This window comes from Anarrhichthys ocellatus, unplaced genomic scaffold (genome assembly GCF_004355925.1).
Source record: "Anarrhichthys ocellatus isolate YVR2014 unplaced genomic scaffold, GSC_Weel_1.0 scaffold84, whole genome shotgun sequence".
Classification (NCBI taxonomy): domain Eukaryota; kingdom Metazoa; phylum Chordata; class Actinopteri; order Perciformes; family Anarhichadidae; genus Anarrhichthys; species Anarrhichthys ocellatus.
In genome coordinates, this window is record NW_022280114.1 from 276,117 (window position 1) to 296,387 (window position 20,271).

The 20,271-nt window shown below is 40.1% G+C and overlaps 2 protein-coding genes across 4 annotated transcripts in view; one reads left to right on the forward strand and one right to left on the reverse strand.

The window, feature by feature from the left end:
* Nucleotides 1-536: 536 nt before the first annotated feature.
* On the reverse strand, nt 537-18,860 carry cfap69 (cilia and flagella associated protein 69). Of its 3 annotated transcripts, none has more exons than XM_031874756.1 (25): nt 18,543-18,860; nt 16,377-16,436; nt 16,221-16,286; nt 15,737-15,846; nt 15,556-15,632; nt 14,656-14,754; nt 13,964-14,116; nt 13,558-13,732; nt 12,533-12,656; nt 12,347-12,395; nt 12,123-12,244; nt 11,812-12,043; nt 11,273-11,437; nt 10,628-10,743; nt 10,160-10,278; nt 9,688-9,769; nt 9,363-9,555; nt 8,845-8,982; nt 8,407-8,483; nt 7,939-8,136; nt 7,481-7,567; nt 7,338-7,391; nt 3,543-4,805; nt 2,780-2,869; nt 537-1,457 (listed from the first exon to the last, which is right to left on the reverse strand). In XM_031874756.1, the coding sequence occupies exons 1-23, from the start codon at nt 18,630-18,632 to the stop codon at nt 4,641-4,643; spliced, it is 2,751 nt and encodes a 916-aa protein (XP_031730616.1). In that variant the 5' UTR covers nt 18,633-18,860; the 3' UTR covers nt 537-1,457; nt 2,780-2,869; nt 3,543-4,640. The 3 variants fall into 3 exon arrangements, with proteins under 3 accessions (XP_031730616.1, XP_031730614.1, XP_031730613.1); XM_031874754.1 differs by having other exon boundaries at nt 3,604-4,805; nt 14,584-14,754; XM_031874753.1 differs by having other exon boundaries at nt 14,584-14,754.
* Nucleotides 18,861-18,973: 113 nt separating this feature from the next.
* The window catches only part of kdm1b (lysine demethylase 1B), an 8,229-nt gene continuing 6,931 nt past the window's right edge, over nt 18,974-20,271 (forward strand). Inside the window, exons 1-2 of the mRNA XM_031874798.1 lie at nt 18,974-19,128; nt 19,410-19,555. Of these exons, the coding sequence (XP_031730658.1) occupies nt 19,113-19,128; nt 19,410-19,555 (162 nt within the window). The 5' untranslated portion in view covers nt 18,974-19,112. The remainder of the gene's footprint in view (nt 19,129-19,409; nt 19,556-20,271) is intronic.

The window sequence follows — 20,271 nt, forward strand, 5'->3', positions numbered from 1 at the left end:
CATGTTTCCCTAAGTATGACACAGCTACCCAATTGGTCTAGTCTTGTTCATCAAACCTGCATTCAGTGATTTATTTTAGGCCACCTAAAGCAGCATAATCAAATTATGGACACAACACAATACAGTCAAATTTCTCTTGTAAATATAAGTTATAGTAAATCCTGCTTTGGGCCAGCGCTGCATTGTTATAATAAAGGAACCGACGCTATTAAAGAGCCCTTAAGCAAGGCATTAAACTGCTGTTTCCTATAGGAAAGGCTTACTGTAATATGTGTAGTCTAATTAATGTGAAATAAGTATACAGATCTCATTCTCATCTGAAAATGTATCTCATGATGTCAAAGAACAACTCGCAGCAAAAGCACTTCCCCCGTCTGAGTTTCATCCACATGAGTCGCTCCATTCAGACTGTGCAGTCTCCCGACAATTTCTGTTTCCCACCAAACCTTTCCACATGATGAAGCCTGAGAACCCTCGGGGCTGTTTTAATGTTTTAAAAAACGCTTTAAGAACATATAGAAGTCAGCACGCAGATGTCAAATCTGTGAACATTTTTATTTGAGGATTACATCAATTTAGCAAATTTGTTACGATACAAAGTCAATCATTTTGAATGTGTCTTTGTGGCATTTTACATTTACATACATTTCCTTTGTTATATTAAATTCTAGTACAAACATGACAACAACTCTTCCTTTAGCTGCTTATAGTCTGCTTTGCAAATAAATACTCAAAGGGGTGATGCTGCTCTAGGATGTACAATCGACACTCAAGATGCTAAAGTACAAGGAAGTGCATGTTTAACTGATATAAATAAATACAACAAGCTTGTGTGCTAAATTAATTTCCTACATATTTATTTTATTAGATTTTCTGTGGTTATTTTTCTTATTCATGTTCTACAGCACTATAAAATGCAGGAAATAATAACGGCTGCAGGTCAAACTTTAATGCAGAGATCCTTGTTGACAAATGATATGCTCATTTATTGGATTAAAATACAATCACTGGTTAAGTTAAGGGCAAGCTGCACAAGATATGCAGAGTGGGTGAACTACAGGCTCACTCATATTTGCTTATAAATGTTGAGATTGCAAAAAAGGGTAAATTGTTTGACTACTTGACAAATGCTCCTGCTGGAACTGAACAATGACTCACATTTTTCCTCCTGGGACGCTTACATTTTTCCTTCAAGCAACACCACAAAACTCATAAACTCCCTCAACCTACAAAACCTCAAACCCCTCTGTGACGTACACAAACAAACACGCTGTCACATGAACCGCCCACAGAGCCGCTCACTGATCCCAGGCAGCTGGGTGTTTCAGATCGACTCTCTCTGCCATCTGCCTGGCACTGTACAGAGACACTCCCATCCCCACCGCCGCCATCGTCATGGCGATGGGATCGATGAGACTGCTCTGTGGCTGCATCCGGACCTCACCTGAGACCTGCCTCTGCACACAGAACGGACAGAAAGATGACAACAGACAGTAGTTAAACACACAAGTATGATCAGAGAGCAGTTGAAGTTGTAGTATGCAACTTTTCTTTCCCACATGAAAACAAAACTTAACCACCTCAACATCTGCTGCATGATTATTGGACAGATATTCATCTTCCTCTCAGGATTAATTGTAATAACTTTGGTGACTTTCTATCCAGTGACATCATTGGGTGAATCGTATAATTTGTCCAATACTTTGGTTTTTGACCAAATACTTGCAACAATAAAGATGTTCCCATCAGCCTCAGCTGTACTTTGTGTTTAGCGCTATTTAGCGAATGCTAGCATGCTAACAGGTTAAAATACAATGGTGAACATGGTCAACATTACACCTGCTAAACATCAGCATGTTCGCTTCATTGTGAGCATATTAGCACGTTGACGTTAGCATTTAGCTCAAAGCACTACAGCCTCACGGAGCCGCTAGCATGGCTGTAGCTCTTAGTCTTGTTCATATTTGGCACCAAAGGTGGAAATGGTCAACCCCAAATGTTCTGCCCTAAGTGGCATTCAAATTGACAAATAAACAATCATATGTCTTTTTCCTTTGGACATGTCTGCTACTGTGAATTTTCCAGCCTAAATGCCTCCTGTTCATCTGAAACTGTCTGTTCTCTTGTAAATCACTGCGGCCATACAGATGTGGTGAGACAGTCAATGTCCGCTCAGTTCAGTACAACGATTGGTACTGAGTGACTCTGTACTGTGGAGCCTCACTGTTAATGAAGCAGCTGCATTAATGTGCTGCTTCTGACCGCCATTAGTTCTGTCTCGTATGAGCGATTTCAGCGTGTTGCTGGTTCCTTATGGCATCATGATGTCCTGGAACTTCTCAGTAACCTGTTATAACTACTGCGTATAGAATTTATTTTTAAAAAATCTCAGACTTTGGCACCCTGGAATGGTGGTGCCAGTATAAGAAAAGTTTCTCTTCCGATCAGCGTTGCACACGAGCTGTGAGGTCGAGTCTGAACAGGTTATATAACCCCCCTGAGCCTGAGACACGCTGCATCAGCTCTCTGTAAAATATTGATTGACTCCCTCAATTCAAAGCATTTAAGAAAGCTATAAAAAGCTATAAAAATGTATGAAGATAATCTGTCAAATATGAACACCAAATATGTTTACTTTCACTGAGTGGATTTATTTACTTTTGTGCGACAACATATTTCTCTGTGTGATACATTTGAGTGAACAAGATCTACAGAGACCAGTCAAATGAAACATGGAGACAGAAATAAAAGTGAAGTGCTCCGGGTGGTTGTGACCCACCTGGAGCAGACGGAAGTATCCTGGTGTCAGTCTCCCCAGTCTGATGATCATTTCTGCTGCTGGAGCTCCTCAGACGAGCCAACAACCTTCCTGCAAGGGAGGAAAAACATGTCACTACTCCTCCACAAGTTTATGTTTACAGTTGTAGTATTCCAACACTTTTCTTCAGTAGTAAGTATTAAATGTCAGTCTGAACTTTTCGATCTGTGACTCCTCTCAGATGATCAGAGTGAATTTCTCCTCTCAGATCATGTTATGTGAATATATCTTTCAGGATCTCAAGATGTTTAAACTACCAAGTACGGCAGTCTTTGTTGAGTGAAGTCAGTCAAAATGTTCACATATTTTTTCTTGTCTGTTCCATTTATCATCTTATGACCCCCGAGATTCATCTTGAGACCCTTCAGGAGGATCTCGACCCCCGAAACCAAGGGACCTAAAAAATATGTAATGACTGTATATGTTTCATCTGTGTTAAATATTAATATGAATAACCCGTCAGTGCCGACAGAAGCCAAATTAGTTATTTGTAACACATTTCTTAAACACAATAAAGTTGTTCAAATCAAGCAACAATATCACTCAGTCACTGATGAAACTATCCAGTGCTTTAAAAAACTTAAAATTATTTACTATTTAAATTGATTTGATTAAAAATGTCTTTAAAATGTGAACATAAAACCAAGCTAGAGATTTTTAGGTTGTACCAAAAAAATAAAGAGGTTATTCATCAGTCTTTATGTGAAACAAAAATCTTTCTCACAGTTTTGAAGTAATCGTGTCCTCTCTGGAGTTGACGAACACCCGTCGACGCTCATCCTCACCTTCATCAACGACTCCAGCAGCTCAACGCCCGCAGACAGACAGTCAGTCAGATAGACAGCATGTGAAGCCCCTCAGCAGCTTGAACAAACAGCGGCAGCTTGTCGCACTGAAGAGGGCTGCCGTTTGCCCCTGCTCCTTTGTACAGTGTGAACGTCCCAGTCTGACGGGGGCTCAACACACACATACACACTCACAAAGCTGCATCAAGAGCCGTGGCCTGTCGGAGACCATTTGGTCATCCAGCCGGTAAAATGGTGAGAGCAGAGAGAGAGAGAGAGAGAGAAGAAGAAGAGGCTCTGTGCAGCATGTTGCACGCTTGAAGGAACATGTGTGTTAATGCGCTGCAGTGACTTATGTAACCCAAAAACACTACAGAGAGAACACTTTTCAACAACTGTCCTAAATGGACCTTCTGGGTGGCACAAGCTGCCAAACAGCAGGTAGCCTTTCACAAACGAGGATCAACCTTTAGTGGAGATAATTAGACTTGTTTTAATCTTTAAATTAAATTGATATTTTGGTGTTACATAAGGCCTCAGTTTCCATGATGCCACATTTGACTGTTCAGGGTCTCACTGTTCATGTCGCCCCGTTAGTTATAGATACAATGCTCGTTGGAGAATGAATGCATAGAAACGTTTTAATTATATGTTTAATGATCTGACTGTTGTGGGAGAAAAAAGGTTTACAAATCAAAACACATTTCATGTTATCTAAAAAAACAAGTATGTTGTTTTATTATTACATACATTTTAACAGCTAGTACTGCCACAAAGGCCAGTCAGTTTGTGTGTTTGTCTGTTGAATGGGTGGAACAGACTACAAGGTGCTGATTGTGCACATCAAGTGACCTCACGTCTGCATTTGAGTCAAAAGAAACACTGGGAATGAAACAGAGGCCGTTAGAAATAAACATCTATTCGTTATAAATGTGTGTCCGTGCTGCAAAGTTTGGTTTGTGTCTTGTTGGGTGTGCATTCAAGTGTACAAGATAAAATAAATGTGCGATAACAATATAAAGGGCGTGTATGAAACATCAGTCTTTTACAGATACGGTGCTGAAGTATTCTGGGTCCTGACTTGTGGCTCCAACTTGGTCCTGACCCGCAGCCTTGATGGGAGCTCTGGCCAGAATCAGTTTCACTCCTGCGGGCCCCTGAGCGCCTGCTCTCTCTACAGACATCACCTGCCCGACGAAATGCTGAAACACACAGCAAGACATCACGGCACGTTTGAATCATCAGTGAGTGCATCTCCCAGTTGTCCTGCACAGCTGGTGACTTAAAGGCACAATGAGTAGGCTATTCCTAAAAAACAATGTGTAGACTCATGCAAAAAACACTTGTGAACCACTAGAAGTGTGTGGCGGTATCTGTATTTGCCCTGGCTGCTTTTTTTTCCTGTCTCTGACCACATGCCAGAATGTAAACACCAGTGGTGTATAAAGTACACAAAAGCCATACTTGAGTAAAAGTAAAGATACCTTACTGGAAAACTACTCCAGTAAAAGTAAAAGTCACCTATTAGAATACTACTTGAGTAAAAGTCTTAAAGTATCTGATATTTATTGTACTTAACTATCAAAAGTAATTTCTGATATTAAATGTACTTAAGTATTGAAAGTAAAAGTACAAGTAAATGCTGTTAATAAAAAAGCAAAGGGTCAGAATTTTGAGAATTATGAAGTTTATTCTTTTAAGTGCTGTGGCACCATGACCAAGGACATGGAGCTGTGTTAATAATTGGGTTGGCTGTGATCCATCCAGGAGCAACAATGTTCAACATAATATATTGTACATAAGTATACTTTTGCATCTACTATGAACTTATCATCATAATTCTCCGTAAAGCAATACGACACTATGAAGGAGTTGTAACAGTGCGTTTATAAGTATGCTCATTCCGACTAGAGGATGTAGAGGGCAAATGCATCATATTGTGTTCAGCAAAGAATATCCACTTGATGCATCAGGTCAGTGTTTAGAGAAAGGACACCTGCCTTGTAAACTCCTATGGGCCTGAATTGAACACAATAGGCAAAGGTTTTGCTCAAGCTGAATCTGCAATTGGGCGACTGCTACCATCATAACTCCATCTGATCATCCACAAAATGACTCAAATATCAAAACATGATCAATACTAAAGCAGCACCGAAAGTAACAACCCAGTCATTACTGGAAACTGAAAAATGTCCTGTTCATCTTCAAAAGAAGTTGGTTTTCAAAATTGCGAGAATTCCGTCTCGCTCTTCTTGGGCTGAAGACTAGTCCTGCGATGCTAACCAGCCTTTCACAGGCCGCTGAGGCAGGTAGAGGTGTGTTCAGCTTCACAGGCAGCTTGCGCACAGCTGGGAAGGATTTCCCTGATGCTAACCATAATGCTAACCCTAATGCTAACCCTGATGCTAACCCTAATGCTAACCCTGATGCTAACCCTAATGCTGCGCTCTCGCGGCTCCTGTTAATCCTATGGTGTGGTGGCTAGCTATAGCTAACGTTAGCCAACTAGTGCTACACAACTGTCAACACTTCCTCAGCTCACTAACTCACTAGCGATCCACGGGTGTTAGTCTTCGTCACCACCGTAGTTTGTTGCGGGAGTAGCAGGTGCTTCCATTTCTGCTTCCGTCATGAAATCAGTCATCGTAGAGGGGAATTCTGCTCGTGTTGTCGCTCGCTAGCTATAGCATATAGCATCCTGGGAATCTAAACACCGCGGCTTTGAGAGCACTTGTTTTGCGCATTAACGTGATTAACCAATGATTTAACTTGCAAGCTAGGACCACTGATTCACCAAACCTGCTTGCTTGCAGTCTCTGTTCCACCACAGTCCCCGACGCTGGTCTCATGATTCATTTTGTTTCTAAAGATAGATTTGATTTTGTAGCGAGTAACGAAGGTTTCAGGGGAAATGTATCGGAGTAAAAGTATCAGTTTTCTTTGCAAAATGTAGTGAAGTCAAAGTAAAAGTCAACAGAAATATTTCTGTGTCTTGCTATACACCACTGGTAAACACGCATCCAAGATGAAGCTCCCAGAATGGTAGACACAGCGTAAAAAAACGCAAAATATATCCAGACTAAACGCCAAGCGGACAAAGCTCGTTCCAAAACGAGTTTGTATCTGGGGTCGGCTTCAACTCGCTGGAGAGCACCGTAAACCCTCGTTGAGCCGGGGACAAATCCTACTCATTGTTCCTTTAAGAGTAGGTACATCTGAACTGATTATACTGCCAGGATTTATTTTAAAAAGTAACATTTTTTACAGTCTCAGTGCAAAAAAGACCAATAGTTGACTACTAATAATTTAATTATGTATACTCCCTCAAGTGTTGAGTTATATGGTTTTCAAAACAGTTTCTGGCTCTTTTTGTGAACCAGACACAAGAAATGTCCTTAAATTACACCGCAAGACATTTTGATAAAGAATTTGATTTCCAAACCGTAAAATTCAAATGTCAAAGCAGTAGTATAATACATATTGCCTTCTTTCTAAATGTATCCTCTGCTTCTCTGCTGTTATCAGCGAGTGTATCAGGGACACTTTACCGGTTACATGTCTGTAACTCAAGGCAAGATGAGTGTTGGGTCTTGTATTATTCAAGTTAAAGTCAGTGAAAGTCAGAAAACTTGGTTCAACCACCTTGCTGCACTGCAGGTTGTATCTCCTAAAGCTGTTACTGACTGTGGGCAGTACAATACTATAATATTTAATGTTGTGTGTCAGTGAGAGACCTCTGTTGGATGAACCGCAGCATCCTGGTATTTCTCCCTCTGTGCTTTCACTTCCTGTACAAAAAAACAACAACATAGTTTTTCAAATTGATTCTTTGCCACATCAGTGATGACTTATATCTGCGGATGTTAAAAGATAAAACCTTCAGGATCTCATAGTTTGAAGTCTTGGAAACGTAGCGGTCCCATGACTTGGCTATCAGCTCCCGCTGCTTCCAATGAGACTTAATCTGCAACACAAGGACAGCAAAAAAAAGTGTGAGTGCAACTGATGAACAAAAAAGAGATGTCTGCTGTGTCAAGTTCCAGATTTAAATTGACAAGAAAGCATTAAGGCTGCACTCTGTCTAAAATATGCAAAATATGCAAAAAATGCCAATGAAAAAACAACCTACTCACAGACACTTGTGGGGATACATTTGTCAGATTTTTTCCCATTTAAGTTTGTGCAATAGTTCATGAGAGAAAAACAACATATCTACACCAACACATCGACTCTAGAAACAAGTTTTGCGTGCTTATATTCAAAGAAAATATCCTTATTCAGCTGACATTCACAGACTTTCTATTCTTTGCGATTAGTGAATTAAACTCTCAGCACCTCCGTGTACATGAGCTCCTCCTCGCCGATGTCCTCCTTCTGCTGTTGCTCCAGGATGCTGTTCTGTTCTGCCGCGACCCTCCTCGCCGTGTCCTCTGCAAACTTACAGATGGTACTCAGGGCCTCCTCGTCAGGGGTGATCGGCCTCACGCCGTCTGAACTCAGCTCCCTGCGGATCTCGTCCCACACCTCACCGACCTACAGCACCGCGACACACGCCCCAATGCTCATAATGTTCCTGTGTCTGAAACAGAAGCCTTTGCTCGCTGTTTGCGATCATTTTAGAGTTTAAATATACATCTTACATATCATAAAAAAACAAAGCCTGTATGATGAGAATTTTGACACATCTTATTGATCCAATTATTCTGATTGTGTAAAAATGACACAATCCTGATGAAACCTGGTGACAACACGACTAGTTTCATATCCGGCACATTTTCTTTGCTTAACAAGCAGCAGCTCCACCTTGAAGCTCAGGTATCTCCTGACGATGCTCAAGGTCGCATAATCCTTTCTGGACAATCCAGGAAGGTCTTGAAAACCTGCAAAAGTGACAAGTGATGATTTTTCACAGCATAGTTTTAGAAGTTCAGCACATATTGCTGTTTGCAAATTTACTGTAGCTCAAATTTTACTTTCCTGGATTAAGGTAATTGACAAGTGAAATGATCATGTGCTGACCTTGCATGTCAAAACCACATCTGTGTAGTACTAACAGATTGATCTAGATCCAAACTTACAGACATTGTGGCTACATTTTAGGCTGTATAATGTGACTTAGACTACAGCTAGGCAATATGATATAAAAAGCATTATCTACATATTTACAGATGTTGATGCGCTGTTACAGTACGTGACACTGTGTTTACTGCTTGAATTCTTTCAGCACTTTCTAATCTTTACCAAGTTTGCAGAAGATGGAGTAAATCTTTAACCGCAGGTTCTCTGACACCTCCAGCACTGCTGCACTCGGTATGTTAGCAGGAAATGACAGCTGGGCGTCCTCCTGATGGTACTGACTGATGATGGGTCTCTGGGGGTCTTAAAGTCAAAAAGTGAAAAAGCATAAAATAAGATACAAGGGAAAGATGTATAAATATGAGCCACTGCAGATTCCATAAACGTTTTATCAGACAGGATTCAAAGTGGGATTATTGTTTAATCCTTTGATTAGTGGTTGTCCGGCTCTGAATCAACAGTTTTTGACACTTAGCACTTTGTCCTTCACTTTCAGTCATATGAAAAGTTCGACTGGCTCAGAGAATAAGTTGAAACGTGTTCCTTAATGGGCTTCCGTTTACTCTAACCAACAGGTCAGTCTAGATACATGTCACCGACATACTTCAGAGATGTACATTCATGTACTTCCTCAAAGTCTTGTCACTGACTCGTTGTTGTTAAAGGTCTCGTTGCAGACTGACCTGCGATCCCTCCGTCTCGGTTTCGGCTGACTTTCAGCTCCTCCTCCTCGTCCCTCCACAGCTGCAGCAGGAATCTGGGAGCAGTCTGACCGCCGGCGTCCCTCCAGCTCAGGATGTGAGACAGAGTGTTCGGGTTGTCACATAACTCCAGCAGGGTGGCGAGGACGTTGCAGTGTACGCATCTGGGGCTCGACTGTTGGGGAGAGAGAGAGAGAGAGAGCGAGCGAGAGACACCCAAACAGTTTCATATCAGTTCTTACATTTAGGTGCTTATGGACACACAAATACAACGATAACTTCAGTTGGAAGTCAATCATCCACTTACACGGAGTAAGTCCAACAGAAGACACGCCCCCTCTTTAGCCAAAAAGTAATCTTCTGTGGTGTAGCAGCCCACAATACAGGACCTGATGGGATACACACAAACTTTCTCAACAGTGGGGAATCAGTGAGTCCTTTAATTCCTGTTTGTCTACCAAAATCTCCAAAATTTAATTTTACTATATTTACACTACAAGTGTCTTAGACTGTTCAGAAAACTATACAACGTAAAAGCCAAAAGTGTGTAAAGGGAATAATGATGATATATTGTTAGAGTGTTGAGATGAGAGTTCAGTATGTTCTTAACCTTAATTTAGTTTATTCCATTGAAGAGGAAGTTAATACATATTCCTCTAGATTAAGTTTGAGTTGAAGAAAATAATCAACAACATTCATTCCCCTCTTTTTAATGAAGTTCATCTTTGTGTAAAAAAAATGAAAATAAATAAGAAAAGTTGAGGTTTAGCTGCACTGACCGCACGCAGTCCACTGTTGAGAGGATGAGCGTGTTGTGTCCCAGACCGCTGTAGAACTTGTCGCAGCCTTTCTTCAGGAAGTGAATCGCCATCTCTACTACCTCTGACCCAAACAGCTCCTGTGGTGCGACAAAACAGGACCGCCAACGAGGAGATACTGTATGTTACCAAACTGAAGCTGAAAGTGTGATGTTCTGATCTGAGCATGACATGACATCTAGCTGAGAAATATAAACATAATGAAAGGAAAAATCGTGTTTTCACTTGAAGCACTAATGAAAACATATCACATTTATTAATGTGTTCATTAAAGCAGCTAAGTTTAGATCTTAAGAACAAAAACTTGACCTCTTGTCCATCTTTCAAACGGATTTGAAAGTCACACAGTGGCTTTAAGTTGAACTAGTTGTCTCAAAGTGACTTGTGTAATTCTACAGGTTAGTTACAAAGTGCTTTTATCAGCTTTACCTTTCTGTACATGTCATTCTCACACAGCGCTGAAAGTATCAGTTGAATGTCTGACTTTATCTCCAGGGTGAGTACGTCCTCCTCGTCAGGACTCGCTTCCATCTGCATCAAAATCCCTGGGAAAATACGACGGGTAAGTCTGTGTTGACTTAGACTACGCTTATTAAAAGGGCCAGTGTGTAGGATTTCAAAAGATCTATTAGCAGACATTAAATGTGATATTTATAACTATGTTATATAAATAAAATAACTAGCCCAGAATGGAAGAACCACACACTGGTTCTAGAGAGGGTATTTTGTGTTTTTTTTTACGTTACTTAGGCCACCATAGTTCTTGGAAAACACTTGTGAAACTGTGGTAACGTGAGCCGACGAGTGCAAAAGCGCATTACCTCCAGCTGCCGTCTGACTTCCGATTGCTCCTAAAGTAGTGTTCTTACGATAATGATGGCCTCTGATCAAGCTGAATGGCGTTGCACTTGGCGGCTCACGTTGCGTCAGTCTTGGAAAGGGAGGAGTGAGCGGAGGGGTGTTCAGTTGGTTGCAATCTGCAACCACGCCGCTAGATGCCACCAAAATCCTATAACACTGTCCCTTTAAGTAAAATGTTTCTGCTGATGTTGTGCAAGTTTTGATTGAATTTACCCAAGAACTGGTTGATGGTTCCTTGATCACAAAAGTCCTGGTTGACCGAGTCTTCTCCTAAAGACGTCACAGATCTCAGCACCCTGATACAATGTCGCATCTGAGCCTTCATGCTGCCTCTTCGTAGTCCGTCATGGGAGCCGTGACCCTGACCAAAGAAAGCATCTGGAGAAAAAAATATAACAAGTATACCGTTATGTCACGAAAAAAGGGCTAATACACCCAAATTATTAAATCTGCAGGTGCAAACATTGTCAAGGGGTTATAGTGTCTGTTATTTTTAGGTTGTCAGTTGACCTATAAATACTTGTAAAAACACAATAATATATACTTATTATTTTTTTTAAATGGTTGCATTTTTGCTTTAAGGTGATCCACAACGTCTCAGAGTGAGTGAGAACGGGCCTCAGTGTTTTGATCAAGGCCACCCTGACAGTACACGTGAACATTGGTGTTTGACCTTTGACCTTGCAGATACAGGACAGGACTTCCTCTAGCCTCTTGTCTGTCTCTCCACGCGTGTTCTGCAGCGTCCTCACCTTGAGCAATGCACTGGTCCAGCAGGAGCAGCAGACACGTGCTCCCCTTATGCGTCATGTAGTCGGCCAACATGAGCGGAGCGATGGTGCAGACGGTGGCCAGTGCTTGCAGCTGGAGCTCCCTCTGCTGGACCGAGGACCACTGAAGCGACGCTGACCGGCGCTGAGACGAGGCAGCGGGCGGCTTCACGAGCGTCAGCAGAGCCAGCATCACACTTTCCTCTTTATAGAGCTATAGGAGAAGAAAACATGTAGGGTGTTGAAAATGTCACCTTTGGACTGAGACAATACTGACTGTGTGTGGGACTGACCTGCAGAGCAGCAAAGTCCTTCGACATCAAAACCAACAGATTCAAAAGCAACTTCTTCATTTTCAAGTCTTCGTTATTGTAGGCGAGCTTGAGGTTGCGGACCAAAGGGTTGGAACTTTTCACTAAAACATAAAGGAAGCAATTATGTTGTCATAAAAAAGGCTACTGTACTCATAAATATTCATATTGTAGAAATGAAATGTAGAAGGAAAGAGTGGCCTCACGCTCTGGAAACGTGGCCAAAACCACGAGCTGTTTGGCAAATAAACTCTCCTGAAAATTAGAAACACAATGTCAAGCAACCTGTAGTGGCACATTTCACACATTTTCTAAATGTGCTGGGAAGTTATAAGTCTATGAATATCAGCTGCAGTATGTTTCCATCTTACAATAACTTATCCTGTACTCACAATAAGCAGAGAACTAGGACTTTCTGCGATGAGAGTTGTGATCACAAGCAGATCGTTTCTGAGATGCAGGTCAGAGTTACGGGAACCGTTCATCAGCTGCTGAAGAAACGCTTCTTTCAGAGAACTAAGTAACAAATAAAAAGAAAGTAAGAAGTCTAATATCTATTTGTACTAAATGAGCAGAATCCTGCCTCATGTAAATTCCTCTAGATGCTTGTTGATCAATTTATCCCTTGTTCATCACTTGGCACATTCTTAGCTTTTTAATTATACATTTTTATCATTTTGTCTGCGCTAATACATGCATTTTTTTTTCTTCGAATTTTGAAAGTTCAACTGCAGCCCTATAATTAATAAACTGTGTACCCAAAAAAACGACACTCAGACCCTTAAGGACAAATATGTCCCTATTCAAACCCATTAACACCACAATGTATTTTATTATATCAGGCTTTCAATCTAGAGCCCCGGATTCAAAATTGTACTTCCTTACTATATTCCACCAGATAGAGATATTTTCTCATGTTGTTATGGAGCACTGCAGTGTTTGATGCAATCAGAATCAACGTTATTGCTAATCATTGACATATTCCAGAAAGTGAAAAAAAAAATCCCCATAGCATTTAGTAGACAGAAAAGAATTACATTTTGTGTTTTTTTTTTTCACAACAACAGTGGCATTATGTAAACTTGCAATGTTTGAATGTAAAGTTCTGTAAATGAATGAATATTTGGTCGTTATGATCAGGACTGAAGTTGCTTAAAATGTTTAACTCAGTAAAAGTGGAAAATAACATTAATATATAATTTTTTTACGAGTTTTTGACACATACATTTTTGTGCTTGAATGACACAGTAGCAACTTCTTTTACAGATATGCGCAAGGGATAAGAAGATGACCATTTCAGGACAATATTAATTTCACGATTAGTCTTCCTCAAGTAAATAAAAGGTAATTCAATGAAATGAACTCTACAAGCACACACTGTCCTCATCAGCCATATATGGAAACAGGAGACACGTACATGACACACTCCATGCTGCTGAGCTGAGCAGTGACCTCCTTGCTGCCTCTCTCCAGCAGGTTCCAGAGGATTTCAGAGGAGCGGAACAGGACCTGGCCGGACGGGTCGGGTTCGTTCATGTGGAGACAGATCGTCTCTGCTCCTCGTGCATTCAGTATTGACGCGCAGTTCATATCTGTGTTTGTAAAATGAAATGCGATTAATGTGAGTGATGATAAAACAACCCATTGACTTGCTGACATTGACACGAGGACACTTAAAATCACAGTTTTGATTGTTTGTCTGATTGTCATTTGGTCATGAGATGATTTATGCACTTGAGAGCTGGCTACTTTATCTAATGAACGAGGCTGGATTGACATGTCTGACTGATCCCCTCCTCCACAGAGTAAAATCAGTCACTGACCAGAGGACCTGGAGAGGATCTGAAGTGTGTGCAGGAGCTGCAGTTTGATGGCAGGCTGGTTCTCCAGAGCGGCCAGGGAGAGGAGCAACGTCTGAGCCAGCTCACTGCGCTCCAGCAGCTGCAGCCTGTAGCCTGGAGAGGTCGGCTGAAGCCCTGCAGAGACAGATTTTATTTTTATTTTTAAAGATAATGACAGTAAAATAAATGACCTGCAAGAAACAAACTTAAGAGAAGACGAGAGAAAGTTACAAATACGAAAAACGAAAAGAAGGGCATCTTAACAGGAAATTGGGGGTACAAGTACAACAATAACAAAAAGTGATAAAAAATGTACAAAACCACAATATTTGGACAAAATTAGGACATAAGACTGGTAGAATGGCAGTTTTAGTGGAAAACAAAGAATAACCAACAGAAAAATATATTCAAAAGAATGTAAAAAAATACAGCCTAACTGATTTCATGACCAGTTCATAACAACAGCCTTTTGATGTATCAGTAAGGAAGAAGAAGAAGAAGAAGAGAGGGTAAAACATGAAAGAAAGAGAGAACGAAAAGGAAAGTAAGAAAAGAAACAAAGGCACAAGCATGCCACCACAGAAGCCATGAGAAAACCTCACTCAGTGAAAGTCTAGAAAATCGGTTGCCAGAGGGGAAAATCCGAGGCTTTGGCTTTGCAAGACGGTCAGTACCGTCAATCAGCTGTTTAGGAGCCACGCAGCTGTAGAATGATTTCACAGACTCAACCGTCTGCTGTCTCACTTCAGCATGGGACACCCTCATCAGACAGCCTGCCAACAGAAACACTGTCAGAGTCACTCGCTCTCATCTCTCCTGTCCGGAGAAACTGGACCCAATCAGTCTTAAAGGAAAAATGTAACTGTAAACACAAAAATATCAAAGTGTAATAATCCGGATAATAAGGACTTTGTTATATCTTAGCATTAAAAGATTCGGCCGCTGCATTTCAAGTCCCTCCAGCATGTCGGCCGAAACACTGCATTACCACAGAAAGATCATTTAACCGTGACACAAAATACACATGACACGATGTTCACTGTGATGGGCGATCTATCGTAAAGAGTAAGCCTGGTGATATTTTACATGTATTTTTTTGTCAACAAATCTCTTTGTTATAAATACTCACCAAAATGTGTAGGCCTATTTATCCACCACTGAAAATAGTCCTCTATAATGCACTGTTTACTGATGTTAAGGTTATGCTTGCCAGAAGCTACAGTGACGAGCTGTTTCAGGAAATTACTTCTTTTTTAAATTCTTTGTAGCTTTGTGACTTGCTTTTGAAGATGTATAACTTTAGAAGGAACCAATGGGCTAGGGGCTGTGTGCCACGAACGCTCTTTCTGTGAGTGTCCTTAAGTCTTGAGTCTCTTCATGGGATTTTTTAACAGTAAGAAAAAAATATAACACCGCCAGTCTTATCCTTTAAGTTTCAAGTCTACAAATTCATTTTCATACCATATTGAAAGAATGACAATTAGTGGCTGCTAGAAGGTAAACAAATGACTTTGAAAATTGAAAATTGCAATTAAATATATAACTATGAATTGACTTGATCGTGATCTGTGTACCCATGTGAGAGAGGAACTCTATGGCGTCCTGAGCGTAGTTCAGCTCATCGGATGCTTTCTCCTTCAGGAAGGGAAGCCTGAGAGGAAGCAAAACTACATGTTGCTGTTCAGAGTCAGACAATGTCACACAAAACAAACATCAGTCTTTTCCACGTAGGCTTGATACATCGGAGTTTCTTACCTACAGATATGAAGTGCCTCACACAGAATGGGCACATATTCTGGGTGATCTGTCACTTTCTCAGCACAGATGTTGAGTATTTTGGCGATGCATGTCAGCTCCTTCAAGAGCTTGAAATAAGTTAAGAAGATGTAACACTTTGGCAAAACGTATTTGTAGATAAATCCCAGTGAGGGAGGGGACGTGATGGGACAAAGATTCATCATCATAACCGGGTTATTTCTGAACACGGAAAATGCTGACAGACACAGCGATACAGCGGCAAATTAGAGCCTTGGGAACAACATTTGTCTCTGTGTTCAGGTTGCAGGAGAGGAAAATCTATTTCCATCTCTGTACCAGGAGACAGTAATGAGGACGGTTTGACAATCGGTTGCAGTGTGTGACAAATGAGAGAGCTTTATTTTGGAAGAGATAGACTTCTAAGAGAAGTCTGCGTTATCAGATGTGTCTATCAGAAGACTGGATCCAGAACAAAGGATACAAAGCCAATTTGGCTTCTCTTCAGTAGTTTCTTCAGGACAAAGAGGTGCCTCTCCTTCAAGTTAGCCTTTAGTAAAAAAACAGAATGTACAGTATGATTACATACGACGTAACTTAAATCAGAAAGAAAGTCGGATAACATTCATGTTGAACTTACTGTCAAAGGATCTTCAAGAAGACGGATCACCTTACCGAGTTCAAGACTTTTAACACCGACCTGTTGAGAAATTACAGTTTAGGTCCAAGTTCACACCGTCTTCTGTCTTCTTTGGTGGCAGACATACTTGAACACAAGATTGTCACAATAAATAATAAAAAAATAAATAATTATGTGTATTCTAAAGATGTTTTTTTGCATCAAAATGTCCAAACATGAAATATTTGGTTGCATGTCTCCCAGTCTCTTTTTAAGCCAAAGTAATTGTACTCTGGAAAAATCAAAATCAATTATAATATTTAGTTTTGTTAAGTTCAATGCATTTTATTTCCAAACCCTTAGTCCATAATAGAAGTAAGAGGTAAAATAGTGTCCATAGCATATGAATAAGTATTTCATATCAAACATTTTGTGATGCTTTAAACCTTAATATAATAACCCAATTCAGAGTATTTGCTCCATCTGGCAATACGGGTCATATTTGAAATTGCATCATCACCACACTTCTATGTCAATATGACAGTTCCATTTGTGTATACTAAATGTGATAATATATCATATATTATAACATTATTAAACACGAGTTATATCACATTAACTGTATATAATGGATACAGACAAATCAGCATGGCTGAATCAACTCACTCGGGGGCCAAAAATAAGTCCCCGTCCTCTCACTGCACTTTAAATTGACCCTGTTGCCTCTAATTACCCATCAAGTACAGTGCACACATCAGAGTACACATGGCATCACATGGCCTCTAATCCCCAAACCAACCCATACTCCCATGAGTACTACCTGGCTAAGGAGTTGCTGTCTGCTGATTACTTTGAGAAAATAAAGTAACTAAACATTTTTGGGGAATATACACTATGAGCCTAAACTGAAATAATAAAGTAGCAATCTCAAAGTTTTCTATTTCATTGAATGTCTGTTAAGTCACCATCTATCACTGAAGGAGGTATCAAAATGGTGATTGAGCCTATGGCCCACGGATGAAAGTATTGCAATATTTGAATATTTGCAGCATTATAAACTGTTACAGCTTTTCTCCATTGTGTGCACTCGGATATTCAACTATGCACTCAATTCTACATTGCGCTTAGTTTAGCAGCCTGAAGTCTTTTAGTTGATACATGGGCTTCAACATTTTAGAATTGTGTTCATAGTTCCATTCTGTGTGTGTATTGAGAGAAACTGTAAGTTTTGTCACCAGAGACATTCATTTCATAATAGTGCACATATATGTATATTACAAATCTTTCATCAGTAAGCTATGGGCTCAATCACCATTGCCTTACCTCATTTGGATATAGTGACTTAATTAACAGACATTTATTTAAGTCTTTGAGATTGCTACTTTAAGACTAGTCTTGGCTTTAGACTGGTCTTAGAAGGTCATGTTAGTCTAGCCTAATTAAGCCTATCAAGGTAGGCAAGTTAGCCACCTCTCCCCTGTTAGCCTGAGGTGAGAGCTTTGTTGCTAAGCAAAAACATTTTATTACTTTAAGCTACATTTTGGGTAACTATTTCAACTGTTTAATCATTATTCTTTGCTAACGTTTTACTAATTATTTAAACTATATAGCGTTACCCATTATGTTACTGTTAGCTATCTTTTGGATAACTATTTCAACTGTTTACATAGACTGTAACACTATATAAGAATAATGTTCATCAATTACCTTTAGCTTCAGTTGACCATTTCAATTGTTTATCCATTACTTTTTCCATTACTATTTATATCTGTTACTTTTAGTTGTTTTAATTAAGCTAACCTTTTAAACTATTTAAGCATTACTTTTTGCTTTGAGCTATCTATTTCAAATGTGTATCCATAACTTTTTGGGATTATTGAACGATATTCTTAACACTAAATTGTTTCTGAACATCTTGAACAATTCAAACCACCGTTGTATCTGTGCCGTTTTTACCGTCTTTGTTATTTTCTCCCAAACTCGGTGTCGCTGTTGCATCTTCTGACAGAGCAGCTTCTTAAAAGTGAGTTTTAATTGTGGCAGAGTATCGTTATATTGTAGCATTAAGTAAAATATCTTAATACTTTTTCCACCACAATAGATGCGTATTAACTGAGAACCAGCGTTACACGAAATACTACATGAAATACTTCATATAACCTCTAAGGAATTACAGTAACTGTTTACCTCTGGAATATGTTGCTTCTTATCCGATGCTCTTGGTCTGATTACAGGAAAGTCCGGTTTTCTTCTGTGCACAAGTTTGCCTGAATCCATTTCCAAAATGTCTTGTTGCTTTAAATACTCACTTTAAACATTGTCGGTTCATGTGAACGTTGCTTCGTCCAAGTTTACTTTCTAACCTCGATATAACAACGAGCTACCTTTAACGGAAAACTGACCTGAACCCCTAGTTGCTTTCTAGTAACAAAACTCTGATACAATTAAATAAAGAACGTCAGTCCTCCATCACCTGTCTCTGCTCCTTTTACGTTGCTCGAGTCTGACGGCGCAACGTTACTACAGTTGCCGTGGTTACCGTGTAGGACGGCGAGCAGCGGAGCTCAAAACTAATCTTAAAACGAAACGCCCATTTCCTCTAAAACAGGAAGTGGTATTCCCGCAACAACAACGCATTGATTTCCCCCCACAACAATAAAAGAGGTGACGAATACTAACAATTTAAGAAAGGGTCTCAGAAACTCACATTAGCGGAGAAATAACCACCGTGTTTTTGAAGAAACACCGCGACCAGCCATGCTGTCGGACGCAGGTCAGTGCTCGTAGCGCTCTGCTACGCATTGCTAAATGCTAAACGTGACAAGCGGACATTGTTTGGCTGGTTTAAAGAGCTTGCTAATGTGTCGCCACCTTTGCTGTGTTTACTATCAATATAATGTCGTGTTTCATTCACTATGGTCAATTCGTAATTAGTTCCGTTCCTGTTATCGGTCAGAAAGAGCCCTTATCAGTCGTAATAAAGGCCCCATTTGACCTGAGCTGCACTGAATTGTCCACTGTTAAATATGTACATTGTTGCCACCAATGTTTTAGACTATCCTGGGAATGGCTCCGGGAATGCTCGACGAGCAAGGAAGAGGAGCTCCGGGGAGTCCCCGGGGGACGGGCAGACCCTGCGCTCCTCTGGGAGGCAGATCAATGTGCGGGTGAAGCGCACCAACAACCCTCCACCTGGACAGGTAAACTGCAGCGAGCATGCTCAACCGTCTGTCTGTCTGCCAAACACAGCCGTGTGTCACTTGTTCCCCCTTTTTTTGTGCCAATTTTGTTTATGCCCGACCGATCTTGGATTTTTGTGGCTGATGGTGATATTTACCAATATATGAGCCGATATATATGCAATTTTATTTTCTTTAATCGACAGTATAGACTCAGAGAGTGACACAGTGTAAGGTCTGGTTGGTGATTTTGTGTTTCACATGGTAAACGTCTCAACCCTTTGGCCACAGTGTCATAGGAAAACACGTTTGATAAATAAAGGTTTTAAAGGATTATGATCCAGATACATACTAATAACGCGAAGGACTGTAAAGTTAAAAAATTATCTTGTTTGGTGTCCTTTGGCCCCAGGTTTAAGAACACACTACATGAACCATAACTGCGCCCAGCTGTGGACGTCTATATTGCTGTCACTCTGACTCCCCTCATTACGTGTCATCTACTCTACTGTTATTCATTCATTCATATATATATATATATATATATATATATATATGTGTATGTATGTATGTATGTATGTATGTATGTATGTATATATATATATATATATGTGTATATATATATATATGTGTGTATATATATATATATGTGTATATATGTGTATATGTATATATATATGTGTATATATATATATATATATGTATATATATATATGTGTATATGTATATATATATGT

Bases quoted from the DNA above. Each gene is read 5' to 3' on its own strand.
- cfap69 (XM_031874754.1), bottom strand. From the start codon at position 18,632: ATGGATTCAGGCAAACTTGTGCACAGAAGAAAACCGGACTTTCCTGTA. The intron at 16,437-18,542 runs GTAAACAGTTAC...ATTTCTCAACAG, and splicing joins AGAAGCAACATATTCCAGAG to GTCGGTGTTAAAAGTCTTGA. The intron at 8,137-8,406 runs GTGGAGCTGCTG...GCGGTGCTGTAG, and splicing joins GGAGATACCTGAGCTTCAAG to GTCGGTGAGGTGTGGGACGA.